The sequence below is a fragment of the Anomaloglossus baeobatrachus genome, chromosome 2 (genome assembly GCF_048569485.1).
Source record: "Anomaloglossus baeobatrachus isolate aAnoBae1 chromosome 2, aAnoBae1.hap1, whole genome shotgun sequence".
NCBI classification, from domain to species: domain Eukaryota; kingdom Metazoa; phylum Chordata; class Amphibia; order Anura; family Aromobatidae; genus Anomaloglossus; species Anomaloglossus baeobatrachus.
The window spans coordinates 422,502,482-422,524,471 of record NC_134354.1 but is presented as its reverse complement, the minus strand read 5'-3'; the positions used below and the strand labels follow the sequence as shown (position 1 = coordinate 422,524,471).

Below are 21,990 nucleotides of genomic sequence, written 5' to 3'. Positions count from 1 at the left end.
CGGCCGGTACACGGGGCCGCTGCCATCGGCACTTTTTTTCAGATTAATTTAATTTGCGGCACCGCACAGAGAAGCACGTCACTACACATCTTTACTAATGGCAGCTGCCGCTGGCCAATCAGAGTTGTAGTTAGTGGGTGTATTTTGATTGGCCCGAAGCTGTCATTAGTAAAGATGTGAAGAGAGCAGTGCCACAAATTGTTCCCCAGTAGGAAAGCGCTGATGGCAGCAGTTTGTACCAGACAACAATAGTCACGGGGTCTAGGTACTTTCGTGCTGAAAGAAGCACGTAAGAGGACACCGAGGGAATGGAGGACAGGTGTGGAGAATTTTTTTTTTTTTTTTGAACATCATAACACGGGATATTACAACAGGATTGGCAAATTACTACAAGGGGACAATATGGCCTCATTACTACAGGATGGGGACATTGCTATAAAATGTTGACCAAAATTACTATATGGTGGTACAGAGGAACCTTGGATTAAATAACTTTGGTTTGAGAGCGTTTTGCAAGACAAGCAAACTTTTTAAAAATTTGTAACTTGGTTTACAACTTGGTTCAATAGCAATGATTTGCAATAAGAGCAAATACTCACCATGTACGCTTCTAGTTTCGTCCTTTCACCGCGCTCTGACCCGCTCTGGAGGTAACTTTCTGTACATATGTACTGTATACTGTATACCATTGTACAGTACATACTATATAGCATGGTTATCAATTACAGTATTGTACTTTCTGCTAACCAGTACAGCACATTGCTTATACTGTAATCTAATTGCCTGTACAGTATACCTACCCCACATTTGGCTTAGCTCTTCTCTTATTTTGGGGAGAATAGATTTGGGGTGTTTGTGTATTGTACTAGAATATAGGTTGTCATAGTTAGTTATACATTATTTTTTTTCTATCTATAGTCCACCGCACACCAACAATTCCATTATAAGCTAATGTGCAGTTTAATTTTTGTTTCTTTTTCGCTCCTAATTGGGAGACCCAGACAGTGGGTGTATAGCTACTGCCCTCTGGAGGCCGCACAAAGAACTACACTTAAAAGTGTAAGGCCCCTCCCCTTCTGGCTATACACCCTCCCGTAGGAGTACAGATTCCTCAGTTTTAGCTTTGTGCGCAAGGAGGTCAGACACGCACGCATAGCTCCATTGTTTTTAGTCAGCAGCAGCTGCTGACTATGTCGGATGGAAGAAAAGAGGGCCCATACAGGGCTCCCAGCATGCTCCCTTCTCACCCCACTGTATGTCGGAGGTGTTTGTAAGGTTGAGGTACCCATTGCGGGTACGGCGGCAGGAGCCCACATGCTGATTCCTTCCCCATCCCTTTTTACAGGGCTCTGGGTGAAGTGGGATTTACTGGTCTCCAGGCACTGAGACCGTGCTCCATCTACAGCCCCTGGAGAAGATGCTGGATGGAGCGGAGTACATCAGGGACATGGCCCTGCTTCCTCAAGGTACTCTGTGTCCCCGTGCATTTGGCGCTCACACCGCAGCATGCTGGGTGTTGTAGTGCGCCGGGGGACATCAGCGCTACGGCGCTTGTGCCATGGCCTCATTCAGCTTCGCTGAAGCAGGCACACTTCTAGGAATCGGTCGCGCCGGCCGCTGGGACTGCGGCGCGGCTGGCACTTGTGGTGCGCCGGGGACTTCAGCGCGGCCCGCGCTTTTACGGCGGCCGCGCTGATAACTCGAGTCCCCGGCTTTTGCGGCCTGCTTCCGTTCGTTCCCGCCCCCGGACCTGCCAGTCAGGAGAGGGGCGGGACGCTGGCCACGTCTAGGAATCGGTCATGCCGGCCGCTGGGACTGCGGCGCGGCTGGCACTTGTGGTGCGCCGGGGACTTCAGCGCGGCCCGCGCTTTTACGGCGGCCGCGCTGATAACTCGAGTCCCCGGCTTTTGCGGCCTGCTTCCGTTCGTTCCCGCCCCCAGACCTGCCAGTCAGGAGAGGGGCGGGACGCTGGCCAGTGCATCAGCGCTGAGGGCTGGAGTCGTTTTTACATACTCCAGCCCTCACAATCGGCACAGAGGGGACACTGTTTCCCGCACTTTTGTTTGGGAACTCCCACGGACCGCCCCTCTCCACAGACGCCGGCAGCCATTCCTGCTGACACGCTGAGCTGCAGAGGGGAGCCGGGGAGACCCAGACAAGGAATTCTGCAGCCTCTTACCCGCTATTCAGCGGGCGGTAAGCAGCCCTCAGGGCTCACCCCCTCTTGTGCCAGTAGTATTCTTAGTATTTTGTTTCTACAAATACTTTGTATTGCATAGCGCTGGTCGCCCTTTGGCTATAGACTCTCTCACATTGCAGAGAGCCAGCAGCATGTCGTCCGTAAAACGCAAGGGTGCCAAGGCACAGACATTATATGCTTCCTGCACCGCATGTGGGACTTTTCTACCGGCAGGCTCCACGGACCCCCATTGTGTGCAGTGCTCGGCCCCTGCGGCGCTTGCACAGTCGGGACCTCTGCTGGACGTGACCCAGGGTGTACCACCTGTGAATGCTGTCCAGGTGACAGGAACGGAGTTTGCAGCTTTTGCTGACAGAATGTCTCTCACTATGTCACAAATTCTTGACACATTGCGAGCTAGGCCTGTACTTCAGGCCACGGACACTGTGCAATCATTGCCCCCTGGTCCCCCTCAGCTCCAAGCTCCGGGACGGGCATATACGCCTCAGGGTGAAGACTCTGACTCGGACGATGGCCCCGGGCAGCCTAAGCGGGCTCGCTATGACGGGCCTTCACATTCATCTCAATGGTCAGGATCCCAGCGAGATGAATCTATGGGTGATGAGGCGGACGTAACTGATCAGGATTCTGATCCTGGGACCGCTCTCAATCTAGATACACCAGATGGTGACGCCATAGTTAATGATCTTATATTTAACATCAATAAGATGTTAAATATTTCCCCACCAGCTCCTCTTGTGGAGGAGTCAGCTTCGCAGCACGAGAGAATCCATTTCAGATACCCTAAGCGTACTTTAAGCACTTTTCTGGACCACGCTGACTTTAGAGACGCAATCCAGAAACCCCACGCTTATCCTGAAAGGCGTTTTCCTAAACGGCTTAAAGATACACGCTATCCTTTTCCCCCTGAGGTGGTCAAGGGTTGGACCCAGTGTCCAAAAGTGGATCCTCCAATTTCCAGGCTTGCAGCTAGATCCTTGGTTGCAGTTGAAGATGGAGCGGCACTTAAAGATGCCACTGACAGGCAGATGGAGCTCTGGCTGAAATCCATCTATGAAGCGATTGGAGCGTCATTAGCGCCTTCTTTTGCAGCCGTATGGGCACTCCAAGCTATCTCAGCCGGGCTTGCGCGAGTTGACTCCGTCACACGTGCATTTGCCCCGCAGGTAGCACCATTGACCTCGCAAATGGCGGCATTCGCGTCGTACGCGATTAATGCTGTTCTTGACGCTACAAGCCGCACGGCAGTGGCGTCAGCCAACTCCGTTGTTTTGCGTAGGGCCCTGTGGTTGAGACATTGGAAAGCAGATTCTCATTCCAAGAAGTGCTTAACCAATTTGCCTTTTTCTCGTGACCGATTGTTTGGAGAGCGTTTGGATGAAATCATCAAACACTCCAAGGGTAAGGACTCATCCTTACCGCAACACAGACAAAACAGACCCCAACAGAGGAAGGGTCAGTCTGGTTATCGGTCCTTTCGAGGACCGGGCAGGTCCCAATTCGCCTCGTCAAAAAAGACTCAAAAAGACCAGAGACGCTCAGATTCTTGGAGGTCTCAGTCACGCCCAAAAAGGACAGCCGGAGGAACCGTTGCCAAGACGGCGTCCTCCTGACTTGCGGTCTCCGATTCCCACACCCGCGGTCGGTGGGAGGCTTTCCCACTTTGGCGACATCTGGCTGTCACAGGTCAAAGACCGTTGGGTGAGGGATATTCTGTCTCACGGGTACAGGATAGAGTTCAGTTCTCGTCCGCCAACTCGTTTCTTCAGAACTTCTCCACCACCAGACCGAGCCGATGCTCTGTTGCAGGCGGTGGCCGCTCTAAAGGCGGAAGGAGTGGTGACCTCCGTCCCTCTTCAGGAACAAGGTCACGGTTTTTACTCCAATCTGTTTGTGGTCCCAAAAAAGGACGGATCGTATCGGCCCGTCCTGGATCTAAAGTTGCTCAACAGACACGTAAAAGTCAGGAGGTTCCGGATGGAATCCCTACGCTCCGTCATAGCCTCAATGTCTCAAGGAGATTTTCTAGCATCAATAGATATCAAGGATGCGTATCTCCACGTGCCGATCGCACCAGAGCATCAGCGTTTCCTACGCTTCGTCATACACGACGAACACCTGCAGTTCGTAGCGTTACCTTTCGGTCTGGCAACAGCCCCCCGGGTCTTCACCAAGGTCATGGCAGCAGTAGTAGCTGTTCTGCACTCGCAGGGTCACTCGGTCATCCCGTATCTAGACGACCTGCTTATAAAGGCACCCTCTCAAGAGGCATGCCAGCACAGTCTGAAGGTGGCACTAGACACTCTCCAGAGTTTCGGGTGGATTATCAACTTTCCAAAGTCTCATCTAACCCCGACCCAATCTCTGACTTATCTTGGCATGGAGTTTCATACTCTCTCAGCGATAGTGAAGCTTCCACTGGACAAGCAGTGCTCGCTACGGACTGGAGTGCAATCTCTCCTTCAGAGCCAGTCGCACTCACTGAGGCGCCTCATGCATTTCCTAGGAAAGATGGTAGCAGCAATGGAGGCAGTCCCGTTCGCGCAGTTTCATCTGCGCCCTCTACAATGGGACATTCTACGCCAATGGGACGGGAAATCGACGTCCCTCGACAGGACTGTCTCCCTCTCTCAGACTGCCAAGGACTCTCTGCGTTGGTGGCTTCTCCCCACCTCATTGTCACAGGGAAAGTCGTTCCTTCCCCCGTCCTGGGCAGTGGTCACGACGGATGCGAGCCTATCAGGGTGGGGAGCGGTGTATCTCCACCACAGGGCTCAGGGGATGTGGACTCTGGAAGAGTCCACCCTGCAGATCAATGTTCTGGAAATCAGAGCAATCTATCTTGCCCTGCGAGCCTTCCAACAATGGCTGGAAGGCAAGCAGATTCGGATTCAGTCGGACAATTCCACGGCGGTGGCGTACATCAACCACCAAGGGGGAACACGCAGTCGCCAAGCTTTTCAAGAAGTCCAACGGATTTTGACGTGGGTGGAAAGCAGAGCGTCCACCATATCCGCAGTTCACATCCCAGGCGTGGAAAACTGGGAAGCAGACTTTCTCAGTCGCCAGGGCATGGACGCAGGAGAATGGTCCCTTCACCCGGACGTGTTTCAGCAGATCTGTTGCCGCTGGGGGACGCCGGACGTCGATCTGATGGCGTCACGGCACAACAACAAGGTCCCAGTTTTCATGGCACGGTCTCACGATCACCGAGCACTGGCGGCAGACGCCTTGGTTCAGGATTGGTCGCAATTCCGACTCCCCTATGTGTTCCCACCTCTAGCATTGTTACCCAGAGTTCTCCGGAAAATCAGGTCCGACTGCCATCGAGCCATACTCGCCGCTCCAGATTGGCCAAGAAGGTCGTGGTACCCGGATCTGTGGCATCTCACGGTAGGCCAACCGTGGACACTACCAGACCGTCCAGATTTGCTGTCTCAAGGGCCGTTTTTCCATCTGAATTCTGCGGCCCTGAACCTGACTGTGTGGCCATTGAGTCCTGGATCCTAGCGGCCTCAGGTTTATCTCATGAAGTTGTTGCCACAATGAGACAGGCTAGAAAACCATCCTCTGCTAAGATCTATCACAGAACGTGGAAGATATTCTTAGCGTGGTGCTTGGCTCAAGGGTTTTCTCCCTGGCCATTTGCATTGCCAATTTTTCTTTCCTTCCTGCAGTCTGGGTTGGAAAAAGGTTTGTCGCTTAGCTCGCTTAAGGGTCAAGTCTCCGCGCTATCCGTATTCTTTCAGAAGCGCTTGGCACAGCTTTCTAAAGTACGCACGTTTCTCCAAGGAGTTTGTCATATCGTTCCTCCTTACAGACGGCCATTGGAACCCTGGGATCTGAACAAGGTTCTCATTGCTCTCCAGAAGCCGCCTTTCGAGCCTTTGAAAGAGGTTCCCCTTTCTCGGCTTTCACAAAAGGTAGTTTTTCTTGTGGCGGTCACGTCTCTTCGAAGAGTGTCCGAGCTAGCGGCGTTATCTTGCAAATCTCCCTTCCTGGTGTTTCACCAAGACAAGATAGTACTGCGTCCAATTCCAGAGTTTTCTCCCAAGGTGGTTTCTTCCTTTCATCTCAATCAGGATATCACTTTACCATCTTTGTGTCCGCATCCAGTTCACCAATTTGAAAAGGGTTTACATCTGTTGGACCTGGTGAGAGCACTCAGGATTTACATTTCTCGCACGGCGGCTCTACGCCGTTCTGATGCGCTCTTTGTCCTAGTCGCTGGTCAGCATAAGGGATCGCAAGCTTCCAAATCCACCCTGGCGCGGTGGATCAAGGAACCAATTCTTCACACATACCGTTCTGCTGGGCTTCCGATTCCATCTGGACTGAAGGCCCATTCTACCAGAGCCGTGGGTGCGTCCTGGGCATTGCGGCATCAGGCTACGGCTCAGCAAGTGTGCCAAGCGGCTACCTGGTCGAGTCTGCACACGTTTACCAAACACTATCAAGTGCATACCTACGCTTCGGCAGATGCCAGCCTAGGTAGACAGGTCCTTCAGGCGGCGGTGGCCCACCTGTAGGAAGAGGCTGTCTGACAGCCCGTTCATGTGGTATCTTTTTACCCACCCAGGGACTGCTTTTGGACGTCCCACTGTCTGGGTCTCCCAATTAGGAGCGAAAAAGAAGAAGGGAATTTTGTTTACTTACCGTAAATTCCTTTTCTTCTAGCTCCAATTGGGAGACCCAGCACCCGCCCTATTTGTTCTTAGGGTTTCGTTTTTCGGGTGCACATGTTGTTCATGTTGTTTCTTAAGTTCTCCGATCGTGTTATCGGATTGAATTTGTTTTTGAAACTGTTATTGGCTTTCCTCCTTCTTGCTTTGGTACTAAAACTGAGGAATCTGTACTCCTACGGGAGGGTGTATAGCCAGAAGGGGAGGGGCCTTACACTTTTAAGTGTAGTTCTTTGTGCGGCCTCCAGAGGGCAGTAGCTATACACCCACTGTCTGGGTCTCCCAATTGGAGCTAGAAGAAAAGGAATTTACGGTAAGTAAACAAAATTCCCTTCTTTCCTGTACTGTGTAATTTTATATGAATACAGTACATTATTTTGTTATACTGTAATAAGTTTGTATAAATATTTGGGTTGTGGATCGAATTGTATGTTTTCAATTATTGCCTATGGGAAAATTCGCTTTAAGTTACTTAGTTTAGCCCCTTCACAACCGCAGGCAGTAAAGTTACGTCCTATTTTTACGTGACTTAACGACCAGGGACGTAATTTTACTGCCTAAAGTTCATTTGATTGCCGTGGCCATAGCAACGGCTTTCAAATGATGTCCCCTGCTGTTTCTTACAGCAGGGGATCTTTGCTTGACCCCAGGGGGGGTGGCATCGCCACCTCCCCATCGACAACTATCGTTGTGATTTGGGTGTTAAAATCTGAACCACCAACCACATCGATCGCACTGGTTTCGGCTAAAACAATGCCTGAATCAGTGCGATCCTGTGAGACCCTGCTATGAGGTGCTGCAGCAGATCATAACAGGAGATCAAACATGGTGCCGCTGCAGCACTGATTGGAGCGATTGCGAGCCGTAGCACGATCGCTCCAATCAGCGTACAGTGGGGCGGTCTGATCTGGAGGTGACCTGGTGAGCCCCCCCCCCCCCAGCATGTCTGCGGCGTGAACCGGTTGGTACTGCTGCTGCTTTCTGGTTGCCGCTCCTACTCCCCCTGTGAGTATTGTGCGCTCCCGTGATGCCCCTGCGCGCTCCCGTGATGCCCCTGCCGCTGTGCCCCCCACGCGATGTCTATTCTGCTACATTCTTCTGCCTCTGCTTCTCCGGTCAACCCCCCCCCCTTCCTCCCCTTCACAATCTGCTGTTTGTCTCACGTCCCCCTACCTGCTATCACGGTGTCGTCAGATCTTTATTGGTCCAATCACATCTGTCTCCATCACTGGGTCTTCAGACATAAGCTGTCCAACTTCCTGCCTGCTGCTCCTGTAAGAAGCTGTCCTCTTGCTGCCTTCCATGCCTCCTGCAGCTCCTCTGGTCAGGGATTCTCCTGCTAATCCTCTGGGTACTGAGTATAACTTGTTTTTTTTTGTGTATCCCCTGTCCCTTTTTACATCTCATTCGTCTGCGCGTCCCGACGAGCGCTGATCAGTGATGCAGATAACGTATCTACATCCGTGCTCAATTTTCGGCGTGACTTTTTTTTTTTTGCACTTCATCCGTGTGAGTCCTGCAGCGACCGAGCGCTGATCAGTGATGCACATAATAACAGGTCTCGCTGAAAATTGTTCCCCCCCCCCCCCCGCATCCCGGTCGCTTTTTGCATCTCATCCGTCTGTGCGTCCTGCAGCAGCCGATCTGTGATGCTCGGCGTCTGTGCATTTGAAAAGTCAAATGGCGCTCCTTCTCTTCCAAGCCCTGCCGTGCGCCCAAACAATTTATTTCCACCACATATGAGGTATCTGTGTACTCTGCACAAAACATTTTATGGTGCATTTTTTCCTGATACCCTTGTACAATGGTTAAAAAATTTTTTTCGCGGCTCAACGTTACCACCTTCTGTGGAGCCCCTGGGGGGTTTAAGGAGCTCACCAAACATCTAGATAAATTCTTTGGGGGGTCTAGTTTCCAAAATGGTGTCACTTATGGGGGAGCTCAACTGTTTAAGCACCTCAGGGGGTCTCCAAACGCAACATGACGTCCGCTAATGATTCCAACCTTGATTATAACTGAGCCCCGCCATGCGCCCAAACAATAACTTTCCACGGCATATGAGGTATCTGTGTACTCAGGAGAACTTGCACAATATGTTTTATGGTGCATTTTTTTCTGATACCCTTGTGAAAAAAAACTACCTGGTTCAGTAACAGTTTTTGTGGGAAAAAAAAAAATTATATATATTATATATGGGGTCTCCAAATTCGACATGGCGTCCGCTAATGAGTCCAGCTAATTTTGCATTTAAAAATTTGAATGGCGCTCCTTGCCTTCCGAGCTCTGCCGTACACCCAAACAATTGATTTTTACCACATATGGGGTATTTTCATACTCTGAAGAAATTGCACAATAAATTGTATGGTGCACTTTCAATTTTTTTTTCCTTCCACATGGCTTTGGTTCCTGTGAAGCACCTAAAGGGTTAATAAACTTCTTGGATGTGGTTTTGAGCAGTGTGAGGGGTGCAGATTTTAGAATGGGGTCACTTTTGGGTATTTTCTGTCACCTCGGCCTCTCAAAGTCACTTCAAATGTGAGGTGGTCCCAAAAAAAAAATGGTTTTGTAAATTTTGTTGGAAAAATGAGAAATTGCTGATGAACTGACCCCTTCTAACTTCCTAACGAAAAAAAAATGTTTTGAAAATTGCGCTGATGTAAAAGACATGTGGGAAATGCTATTTAGTAACTAGGTGTGACATAACTCTCGGATTTATAGGCATAAAATTTGAAAGTTTAAAAATTGCAAAATTTTCGCCAAATTTCTGAAATTTTCACAAACGCAAAAAATATCGGCCTAAATTTACCACTATCATGAAGTAAAATATGTCACGAAAAAACAATGTCAGAATCGCCGGGATCCGTTGAAGCGTTCCAGAGTTATAACCTTTCAGTGACACTGGTCAGAGTTGCAAAAAATGGCCCGGGCATTAGGGTGTTTTAGTGGCCGGGGGTGAAGGGGTTTAAGAGCACACTCCCGGAACCAAGTATGTTCCTAATCCAAGGTACCACTGTAATTGTAAAACCATATTTCTTACAAGAGGGGGATAAAATGTAGGAAAAAAAAAATTCAAAATAGAGACTTTTTTCTTTTCCCATTTAAAAAAACTTTTTTATACAGTATATAAATTGAAATGAAAACGTGCACATTTGTTATAATAAAAAAACGTGATCCTAAGGTGGAGAGAAAAAAAATATGCGATTACTAAAAAATGTCACTGGGTCCAGCAAAGAATGTGCCTTCCCCCCCAATGTTTTTTTTTTTTTCTATGTGCGACCCTTATACTCAGCCAAATTTGAGACCCCTATAGCACATGTAATACACTTACACACTGTTGCATAAGTACATAGATGTTCCAAAATTAAAAATTTTGATAAGACTTGTTCTTCAATAGATTATTCATGTTGCTAAAAAATTGCAAATGCTGTGGTAACCCTTTCACCCCAGGGCGACTTTATTTTCAATTATACCCCCCCTTCTTCCAAGAGCCATAACTTTTCTCCCCCAACATACCCCCCCATCAATATAGTCATATGAGGGCTTGCGTTAGTGGGATGAGGTGTACTTTTGAATAAAACCACTCATTCTGCCCCATTATTCTGGACAATGTGAAAACAAATTCCACATGCAGTGAAATTGCAAAAAAAAGTTGAAATCCATAATTGTTTTAGGGTTTTAGTGTTCACTATTTTTTAAAACTGACCTAGCAATATGACTCCTCAGGTCAGTACAAGTTCGTAGAAACATCTATAGTTTTACTGCTTTCTAAGTGGTGAAAAGAAATTCTAAAGTTTGGAAAAAAAAATGACTAAAATTGCTCTTCTGTTGCCATTTTCCAAGACCCGCAGCATTCTCATTTTTTTGGGATCTGAGCCTCAGTAATGGATTATTTTTTGCACCCTGAGCTGATGTCTTTAATGAGATACAATGTTTTGATCACCTGCTATTGCTTTTTAATGCAATGTTGTGGCAACCCAAACACCCCCCCCCCCCCAACTTTGACTTTTTTTTTTTTTTGCGCCAGGCCTTTTACCGATCAAATTAATTGATTTTATTTATTTGATCGGGCATTTCTAAACTTGGCGATACTTAATGTAATTTTTTGTTTTTAGTTTCAATGGGGCAAAAAGGGGTTGATTTGAACGTTAAGATTTTTAGAAATTTTTATTTTTTAGCAGTCCCCTTGGGGGATTTTATGCCTTTACTGTCTGGTTGCTTCTGCTGATCAATGCTGAAGCATCAAACTAAAAAGCAGAAATGCTGATCTCTTGTGAATTCAAGCACTCTGCCTGCTTTTACAGGAGTGAGTCATGACCGCAACAGGGGTCATCAGCTGACCGCGTGTTATGACAACCCATCTGCACCCCCGCAGAAATGCGTTAGATTACGCTGTCAGAATTTGACAGCGTGATCCAACTAGTTAACAGGCGCGAGAGGATCTCTGCTCCACCAGCGCCTGTTAGGGCCATTTCACGCATCCAACATGTTGCCAGATTGCCGGAGACTGCAAACTGCAGTGCAGTGCAATACAGTACAATCGCATCGCGGCAACCTCCGGTCACATGCTATCATGTGACCGGAGGTTGCCGCAATGCCATTGAACTGTATTACACTGTACTGGAGTGTGCCGGATGTGTGATACGGCCCTTAGCTGCACATGTCTGCTGGTCTGATCAGCAGACATGTGCGTGGAATATTGTGAGCTTGCAGCATCAGCCCGCTTTAAAGGGCCATACATGACCAATGATGTATAAGTATGTCATTGGTCGTGAAGGGGTTAGAGTAACTGTCGTTTTTTTTAATTTTTATTTCATAACTCAGTGCAGATGAAAATAAGGAACTGTAATATATAATATCAGATGAATTTGCTTCTTTCTCTCCCAGAATTGATCAGTCATTATCAACATGCTCAATTCTGGGGTAAAATCTGTGTTCAGTGAGGACTTTCCCATTACTGAGATAGGAGATGGCAGCTGTTACTGATGAGAAATTTATGTAGATAGAAGAGGGGGCGGAGCTCTGCCTTTAGCTCCTCCCTCTTCCCCATCATCATAGAATCTCATCAGTAACACTCCCATCTCCTATCTTCGTAATGGGAAACTCCTCACTGAACACAGATTTTACCCCAGAATTGATAATGTTGATAATGACTGATCAATTCTGGGAGAGAAAGAAGCAAATTCATCTGATATTATATATTACACATTTGTTTATATTCATGGATACTACTGATATATGGAATAAAAATTACTATGACTGTTACTCTTTAAACAATACAGTAAATAAACCCCTAAGCGCCATGTTCCCTGATCAGACTGGCTCTAGTAGCTAGCTTAATTGTACTGTATGTTCATGCTACAGTTCGCCTAGGTTTGCCCAAGATACTACAAAACGCAAGACCTTCCAATTCCCACTGTGAAACTGATGGAGGAGACTAAGTAAAGTGGCAGCTAAGTGCTGTATTTTCTGCAGGGTAAATAAACCATTACACATTTCCTATTGAATTTGAGAGGCTGGTCCTGTAATGTACATGGATGTCACCCATTCTATGCAACACTTCCCCTCTGGCTAATTAATGAAAGTCATGGTTGCCATACTCAGTTAGTTGCCACCATGCTGATCGATGGGACAGTGAAATCTGTTAAAAATCCTTAAAGAGTAAAAGATGAAAATGTGGCCAGTTTTTGTTCTTACTTTACTCTTGCTGTTCCCCTGTTTATTATTTATTATTATTTAATAATAATACTAACATATTTTCTTTAATCTGCCATATGGTGGATTAAGGAAAAAACCAAACCATCAATAATGGAATAATCTGGGGAGCAGCGGCAATTAGATAAGCGTAGAAGCTGGTCAGGTTTTTAGGGTTTTTTAGTGAAATGATAAGTCTTTATTTTTTTTTTTTATGAAAAACTTCAGTTCTCACTGAAGAATATAGTGAGGATTTATTATGGCACAATTGCTCCCAGTACAGCGAAACCTTCCCAGTATTGTTGTACTAGCTAGGGACCACAATCTGTACAAACCTAATGTAAGCGGCGTTGTATTAAAGCTTTAAATAAAGCTTTATGTAATCGTTATTTTCAGAATGGCTCCATTTACTGTCGGGAAAGCTTTTATATTGGCACAGGCAGCAGGGACTTCTAACTCCCCTGAGCTCCCCGGTTAGCAGGTTACAAAGTTTCCTAGTGATTATAATATTGTTTATGATCTTACAATACACCTGGGTTATCATGCATTTTTGTTTGGTAACAAAAACCCTTTTCATTGCAGGGTTGTTTTTCTATAAGGGTACTTTCACACTTGCATTGTTTTTTTGGGTTTTTTTTGGCGCAATCCGCTGTCTTGGGAAACAGCGGAATCAGTTAACAGATTCCGTTGTTTCCCATAGACTTGCATTGATGACGGATTGTGCCAAAAGTACCTGCGTTGCTTCCATTGGCCGATGCTCCGTTGCTTCCGCCAAGCGGAAGCAACGCAGTATGTAACGTTAAATGCTTGTGTCAAAATGACGCCAACCAATGGATTCTGTTGGTTCCGTTAAAATTTATAATGGTTCCCTATGGTAGCGGATTCCGTTGCTAAGTGCTTAACAACGGAATCCGCTGCTGGATTCCGCTAATTTATACTGAGCATGCACAGAATGAAAAAAGAAATAAAACAGAGCCGACTGATTCCGTTAGACGGACGCCAAACGGATGCAATGGTCCGTTATTTCACAGGAATCAGCTAACGGATTCCTGTGAAATAACGGACCCGTTGCATCCGTTGACACCACAAAAATAACGGATGCGTCAAAACGACGCAGCAACGGACCCAGCGGATTCAACCCAACGCAAGTGTGAAACTAGCCTAAAGCTTGTACATCTGATCAGTTACAATGTATCACTCCTATTTGTAAAACATAGCTATAAGGAATGACTGTTATGACATGGCAGATATGTCAGTAGGAAATGCTCCTTAAAGCACCACTCCAGCGGTTTTTGGGTATTTTCAGTGCTGGTGTAGTGATTTTACCTTTTTAAGGTCACTGTCCCCCGGTTTTACACGCTTTTCCCCCCCACCCCAATCTGGCATCTTCAACTTTTACTGATGACACTTTTGACTGGCTGGGAGTCATAAGTTACATCACAAACACTCAGTGCAAGTCTAGGAGAGCCAGGATGGGGCTCTCAGAGTTGTATTGAAGAATGACCTCCAGCACACTCCATGAAACACAGAAGCTGCCAGCAAATCACAGTAGACCAGCGGAAGTGGTGGTGATAGGAGATGAAAATGCCAGACTGTGAGTATAAGATCGGAGACTTAAGGCTACTTTACATGCTGCGACATCGCTAGCGATCTCGTTAGCAATGTGAAATTCTAGATCGCAAGTGCGATCTTTCGAGAGCGCACATCATTTTACGCATGTGCGATCTCAAAAGATCGCACTTGCGATTTAGAATTTCACATCGCTAGCGATGTCGCAGCATGTAAAGTACCCTTTAGATTAGATTTAAAGCACCACTTCAGCAGAGAAATGAAAAAAACAACCACTGATGGGGAAAAAATAGACCCAGTCATAAGTGCACATGTAGAAATAGTTAGGCTGTGTGCACGTGTTGAGCATTTGATTGCAGAAATTTCTGCACCAAATTTGCATCGATTGTCAAAATAATGTGCATTTTTTTTTTTATATATTTTAGTGTTAATCCCCACCGGCTGCTGCAGGCAGTCTGCGACAATCCACACGCGTCACCTGTCTGTACAGCTTACATATGTACCTCGCAATCTTGTTCTTGTAAACCCCTTAAATGGCGCTGTCAAAATGTTACAGGGCCATTTAATTTGCGGTAAAGCTTTACTCACCGGCCGCCATCGGAAGTCACGTGTCATGATCACATGGAGCCAATGGTTGCCATGGAAGCACAGGGTCCTGTGAAGACTCCTGTAGCTATCATGACTCATTTCCTGTTTTACCCGGCCGAGTGCTGTGTGAGACGGGAGATGAGCATATTTGCTGGTCTCAGCTGTGCAGCTGTGATCAACAGAAATGACCAAGCGATCAGACTGCTGATCCTTATAGTCCCCTAGGAGAACTAGTAGAATTTAAAACAAAAAAAAAATATAAAACCTAAAAGTTCAAATCACCCCCCCCCCCCCCATTCGCCACTTTAAAAATTAAAGGGTTAAAAAAAATACACACATTAGTATCGCCGTGTTCAGAAATGCCTGATCTATCAAAATATAAAATCAATTCATCTGATCAGTAAATGGTGCAGCGGCAAAGAAAATCCAGACGCCAAAATTACTTTTTTTTTTTTTTTTTTTTTTAATGGTACCATTAAAAATATCAGCTCAAGACGCAAAAAATAAGCAATCACTGAGCCATAGATCCCAAAAAATGAGCATGCTACGGGTCACGGAAAATGGAGCAAAATGTTCGCCTCTTCTTTGCACAAACGTCTGTTTTTTTTTTTTTAAATTTTTTTTACAATAGCTAATATACGGTAAATAAATACAGTGAATGGCAGCATGTCCGCTCTGCACTAGCAGCTTTGCTTCTTTTTGTTCTCATTCATCTAGTGAATTTTTCTCACCTTTTACATTATGGGAGGAGGGGGTTGGGGGGGGGGGGGAGTGTCTTGGTGATAAGTCATGAATGCCTGACACCTGTGTTCTGCCTGTTCTTGAGCTTCCCTCTGTTTGCTTCCTAATAGGGAGGTCAATAATCTGGAAATCCAAGTTCATATAGAAGCCAAGCCTTCTCGATACCAGCTGATGAGTGAAAGCAGCACAGAGGAATCTTTAAATGCTGGTGCTCCTCTTGTAGAGGGGGAGGAAGATGATGCTTGCAGGGGCCAAGTGACTACTCGGGACATCACTTTAGCACAACCTGAGAGTATCCGCAGTGACCTGGAAAGTTCTGATGCTCAATCCGATGATGTGCCTGACTTGGCGTCAGAGGAGTATGATTCTCCCCATGTCCTTCCTCCATCTCCTCCTGAACAGCGTCACGAGAGCCCTCCTCCTCGCATGTGTGCACAGCAGGAAGGGCTGTGTGCACGGGAGGAAGGCCTCTCCAAACTGGAATTTATAGAGGTGAGAGTGTGAAGGAAGATGCTGCTTTACTTGCCTCAGATTTCTAATTTCTCCCTTAAAAGGCTTAACACCTCTGTGTGAATGGTCAGCCAGTCGGAGATCCTCTTACGGGATCCCATCCTGTTTGTGGCAAGAAGTCGCAGCAACCATTCATTTGAAGGTGGGAATGAAGCCTAAGGGGCAGTTGTCATTCTGCTGTTGGAGAGCCCGTTGGTGCACAGCCCCGCCATTCGCCACAAATGCTTTTGTCTTGGACCTTTATATTCCACTGTTCTGCCCGTCACTGTGAAAGGCCTGTGTCTCGCTCCTGTAAATTCTTTTTAATTTATTGACTTTGGATGTATAGAGAAGTAATTTGGTTCTGTGGAACGTTTTAACAGGGATTTGGTGAATCAGATTTTTCTTTTTCTCTTTGTTTCCTTTGTAAGGAATTGTTGATTTAAAAAATAAAAAATAAAACCTTAATAAAGAAAAGCTACTAAATTCACAATTTTCTTCTTGAGGTTGCAGGTGTTGTACTGTAGGACGTGATGTTTACATCTGATGTACTTGAAAACCCTGAGTAATGTCCAATAAACTGAATGGGTAGCTTTGGATCTCTTCTGTGCTAGTTTGGTAACACAGATGCATACAGCAAATGCCAATCCATACAGATTCATCAAATATGGGTCAATGTTTCATTTTATGTCTGCAACTGAGGAAAATAATTTTGGAAAAGATTAAGTGTACACGACACTTATTACATTTTGCATCTTAAGGGGGTTATTTGGGCATATGATATTGATATTCTTTAGATTCTGCACCCCACTGACCACCTGTTATTAGTTCTGCTAATGGCCGGATGTAATGAACAAAGTTGAATAGTACAGCTCCATTCAATGTGTAGCAGCGATTGCTGAGCACTCAACATCTGTTCTCTTGAATAGGAGATTATTGGCAGTACAATTCAATGTTTAAATACAACTAATGACGGCCATTCGTGGGGATGCCAGCTTTAGGACCTCTGTTGATCTTGAATTTATGATCCTTTCAAGGATGGGTCCTAAATATTATATGCCTGGACAACCTCTTTAACAAACCTTTTTGGCTATTCCAAGGCAGAATTCTTTCCAACATGCTAGTGAATGATAATCCTCTCTTTAGTATGTGATCTTCTTTCTAGAGATCGCGAATGTAGATAAATATGCAGTTAAGAAAAAATAATTCTCACAATTTTGATTGTATAACACATTTGCAGGGTTTCCAGTATAATAGTTAATATGCTTGTACATTGTTGCCATCGTAAATATTTATATTTAGGCTTAAATTGGGTACGATTTATTGGAACCCATTTGATCTATTTCTGTAAACTTAAGATAATTTATAATGTTAATTAAGAATCTAGAAATGATAGAGTAAAACATGTCCCATAAAACACTTTGCATATAAACCTTCATAAAAACAATAAATGAATCATGCATTGATTGTATTTCGAGGATACGCTGCTGAAGAAATCTGACTTTCTCAATCCATCTAAACAGATTTGTTCATATCACTTTATGGCCTATAAAACAGGACTATTAAGAGTTGTATAATTGTATAAATAATGGCTAATAAATAGCACTGACATATACTACGATGCTACCGAGAATGTATTTATTTGCATCATTCCTTGTTCAAGTTTTCTAAAAACAAAGCATAATCGCTGTATAAAAATGAATTTTAATTTCGATTATTCACCATTTTCAAGTTCTGAATAAATAGACTGAAAAACCTTCTATGCTATGTTCAGATTAATGTATTTTGGTCCGTGCACATAAGACTGCAGATGGTCGGCAAATTGACCAATGTTGTACACATTCATGTATATTTATTCATTTTATATAGCACCAATAATTTCCATAGTGCTCTACATACATTGGGGTCACAATCTCTCTAAATTCCCTATCAGTATCTCCGAAGAAGCTGGAGGAAACCATGCAACCACATGAATAACAGAGATGTAAAGGGGGTATTGTAGAGGATTTTACACCGCCTATTGATTGAGGAACCTGACCAAAAGTGCACAAGACTGATAGTGATTTCAAAGCATGGAGAAGGTATCCACCAATTTATACGGTTTCATTTGGGGTCATGTGTTTAGTATTTGGTGTATTGAAATTTTTTCCGATCTTCCAGATATTACATTTGTCAATGGCTGCAGGGGTGGCGACTATTAGTAAATAAATTCTACTTATGAGAGACAGTTCATCAGACCATTCTTTGAAGGTTGGGAGCTTTTCCAAAGCCAAGCAGACATTTTTCTCTACCTTTTCTAAGTTAGCTTATCAGGAGAGTGCTTCTGGTGCATTTTGGGTTGGTCATCCTTGTTATTTGGGTACTGAAAGTTATTACCTCTGTCATAAACATGTTTTCATGGACAACTCCACCAGATTTGTGACATTTATGCCTTTCTTCATGTCACAATTTCAACAGGGCTCAAATTTCAGGATGCTAGTGATCCTGGAGAATCTGCATCCTATAAGACAAGTATGAACTAATGTTAGGCCTAAGACACACGGCATGAAAATCGGAGCGAGTGGAATGCGATAAAACATCACATTCCACTCGGACCAATATTACTCTGCCAGCACCCATGAGCGATTATTTTCTCTGCCCCAAGCGGACCGAGCAAATGGTTGCAGCATGCTGCGGTTGCAATGTGATCCTGTTTCTCTCGCACCCATTTAAGTCTATGGAGCGAGAGAAAAATCGCACTGCACTCGCATTACACTGGTGAGCGAGAATGGCAATAGCCGGCAACGGAGGAGAGAAGGTGATAAATCCCTCCCTCCCCTCCTCAGCGCCAGCCCGTCCCCCGCAGCTGTGGTCCAATCACACGATCGGACCTCAGTCACAATGACACTCTCTGCTCCCGCTGTGCTGCCAGCGTGAGCCGAGTGTCATGTGAGGATCGCACTAGTCCCCGTGTGGCCCCGGCCTTATAGGATCGCACTAGTCCCCGTGTGGCCCCGGCCTTATAATAATGACCTTTAACTGAAACTCTTATTCTACAGGAACCTTTTATTTACTAAATAACAAAGTTCTGCTTTTCCAAGTACCAATGACCTATGTGGGGAAAAACAATCATGCATTACTTAGCAGGGGGTGAAATAAGTATTGAACACATTACCAGTTTTCTAAGTAAATATATTTCTAAAGTTGCTCTTGACATTAATTTCTCACCAGATATCGGTAAAAACCCATCCAATCCACACAGGAAAAGGAGAAAATATAGCTGTCCATAAATTTAGTGATTGTGTTATGAGAAATGACACAGGGAAACAGTATTAAATACATTTTCAGTAAGTGTGTTCAATACTTCGTACAAAAGCCTTTGTTGGAGAAACTAGTCACATGCATTGCACAGGTGCAAGTTTTGGCCCTTTCTTCCTCATAATCACTCTTCAAATCCCGTATGTTCTGTGGGCTCCTTCTATGACCTGACCTAGTTCCTTCCATAAATTTTCTATTGGATTCAGGTCAGGTGATTGGCTGGGCCATTCTAGCAGCCTTTTACTTTTTTTTTTTTTATTGTTTCCTTGGCTGTGTGTTTGGGATCATTGTCTTGCTAAAATGTCCATGCTTGTTTCATTTTCATCATCCTGGTAGCTGGCAGCAGATTTTTATCAAGAATGTCTCCATACATTTGTCAATTCATCCTTCCTTCAATCATATGAAGTTTGCCAGTTCCGTTTGCTGAAAAATAGCTCCACACCATCATGTGCTCCCCTCCAAACTTCACTGTTGGTATGGTGTTTTTGGGGTGATATGCAGTGCCTTTTTGGTGTCCAAACATGGTGTGTATTATGACCTCCAATGAGTTCAATTTTTGGTCTCATCAGACCAGACTATATTCTCCCATTATTTCACATGCTTGTCTAAATGTTGAGCAAACTTTTTAAACTTTCTTGAACATTGTTTTTTGTTCAGCAATGGAGTCTTGTGTGGTGGAGGGTGAGTGCATTACTGTTTTCTTTGACATAATTGTGCTAATTCCAGATCTGTCTGTGGCTCTCCACAGGTGGTCCTTGGCTCTTGCAGAACTCTTGTGATTCTTTTTACTCCTGTCTGAAACCTTGTGGGGAGCAACTGTTTGTGGCAATTAATGGTGAAATGATTTTCTTTCCACTTTCAGATTATGGCCCCAACAGTGCTCACTGGAACCTTCAGTAGTTCAAAAATTCTTTTGTAACCATTGCCATCAGTACGTTTTGCAACAGCAAGGTTGTAAAGGTCTTGAGACAGATCACTTGTTTTACCTATCGTGAGATGTTTTTTGTGTGGTAGCTTCCTAATGACACCTTTTTTCCTTTTTTTTTTTTTTTTTTTTTTTTTTTTATAGGCCGTTAGTTGAACTAACTATTTTTCATGAAGGTGCAGGATTGGCAATAGCACCTTTAGAAACTTAGAAAACTGGTGGTGTTCACTACTTATTTAATCTACTGTGTGTTTATTTTCCACACTAGATATTGCTAGTTTTGGAGGCATATAGAGTGTGTGTGTGTGTGTGTGTGTGTGTGTGTGTGTGTGTGTGTATAGGTTGAAGTTGCTTCACTCTACGCGTAGAGTAGTATATGCTGCTGCCTACATGGAATTTTAAAGAATTGTTTTCAATAAATTGAAATTTTATTATTTCGTGGATCCATTCCAATTTTTCAGTGGCAAATGGTTCCTGCATTTGCCAGCAGCCATGTCAACAATTTTACAGATATGGATGTGTTGTGACTAAATGCTTGAATGTAGCTTTAGTGTGAGAATTGGCAGAGAAATACTGCTGGGGATTTTCACAGGTACAACCCACAGTGAAACACTGTTTAGAACGAGTGACCATTTACAAATCTCCATCTACATGAGGTAGACATCAACGGAACTATAGTAAAATTCACTGAGAATCTGCATATTGCTCACTTTCCTTATAGAAGGGTTGCAATGTGCAGTAAATACAGCACAAATCTGCCAAGTGTTGATTAGGCCTTACACACTGTCCTGCTCTATGGTGATATAGTTCTATCCTGTCGTTCTGTGTGCAAAACAGCTTGGCTTTTTGTAATTTAGGAGGTGAAATATCCAGCGGATCCATGAATAAGATTTTATGACAATTTGATGTGTTGGATGATGCTTATTTTCATATTCCTTTTACCTGTCTGCTGGATTCCTGTAACGCCTGCCTGGATCAACAGACTTGGGGTGATGTAATGGACAGACTAGAGGGAAACTACTCACCAAGCAGGACCCCCCAGAACCCTGAAACCCTTTAACCCCTATACAGGGATTTGGAATTACACAGGGCCCTGGAGATCACTACCTGTGGAAGGCTGCAGTCCGATGAGAGTAGTCCTCAGGCAGGGTCAAACCAGGAATAGCAGAACAGGGACAGAATGGGCAGACAAGGACGTAATCAGAAAACTGAGTAGAGGTCAAATCCGGATCGGGCAGCGAGGTACAAAAACAGCAGACAGAAGGGTAGTCAGTAAACACACAGAACTCAGCACACAGGAATCACAAAACGGAATAGGGCGGACCTGGAGCCAGGAAATCAGAACGAGCTCTGGCAGTGGTCATGTGACAGGAGGGGGAATAAGAAGGGTGTGGGGTCTTCCCATTGGCTGTAAGGAATAACGTTTGGAACTCCATTCTATGTCTGAACTGGGTGCAAAAACCTAAAAAAACATCACTATATGGAGATAAGGTATGCACACCAGTGACTATGCAAGGGGAATACATGTAATAGCAGAAACTGCTGTGTGAATACTGACATGAAAAATTCAATAGCTATATGTAAGAATGAAATGTGAAAGATGGAACCTGCATTACTTCCATGAATAAAGAGAAATTTAGCTACTGAATTGATCAATGCAATAGAGCCCCAAGTATAATGTTTTGTTAGGTTTTTGCACCCAGTTCAGACATAGAATGGAGTTCCAAACGTTATTCCTTATTTGTTAGTAGTTTTTCGTTTGTGATCCCACCCCACTCACACCTATTGCCAATCCACATGATACGTAT

At 44.8% G+C, this 21,990-nt stretch overlaps 1 protein-coding gene across 1 annotated transcript in view; it reads left to right on the top strand.

Annotated features, from left to right (window-relative positions):
* RNF19B (ring finger protein 19B) overlaps positions 1 to 17,575 on the top strand; it is a 48,383-nt gene extending 30,808 nt beyond the window's left edge. The window contains exon 9 of the mRNA XM_075336180.1: positions 15,582 to 17,575. Within this exon, the coding sequence (XP_075192295.1) occupies positions 15,582 to 15,975 (394 nt within the window). The 3' untranslated portion in view covers positions 15,976 to 17,575. The remainder of the gene's footprint in view (positions 1 to 15,581) is intronic.
* Positions 17,576 to 21,990: the final 4,415 nt, after the last annotated feature.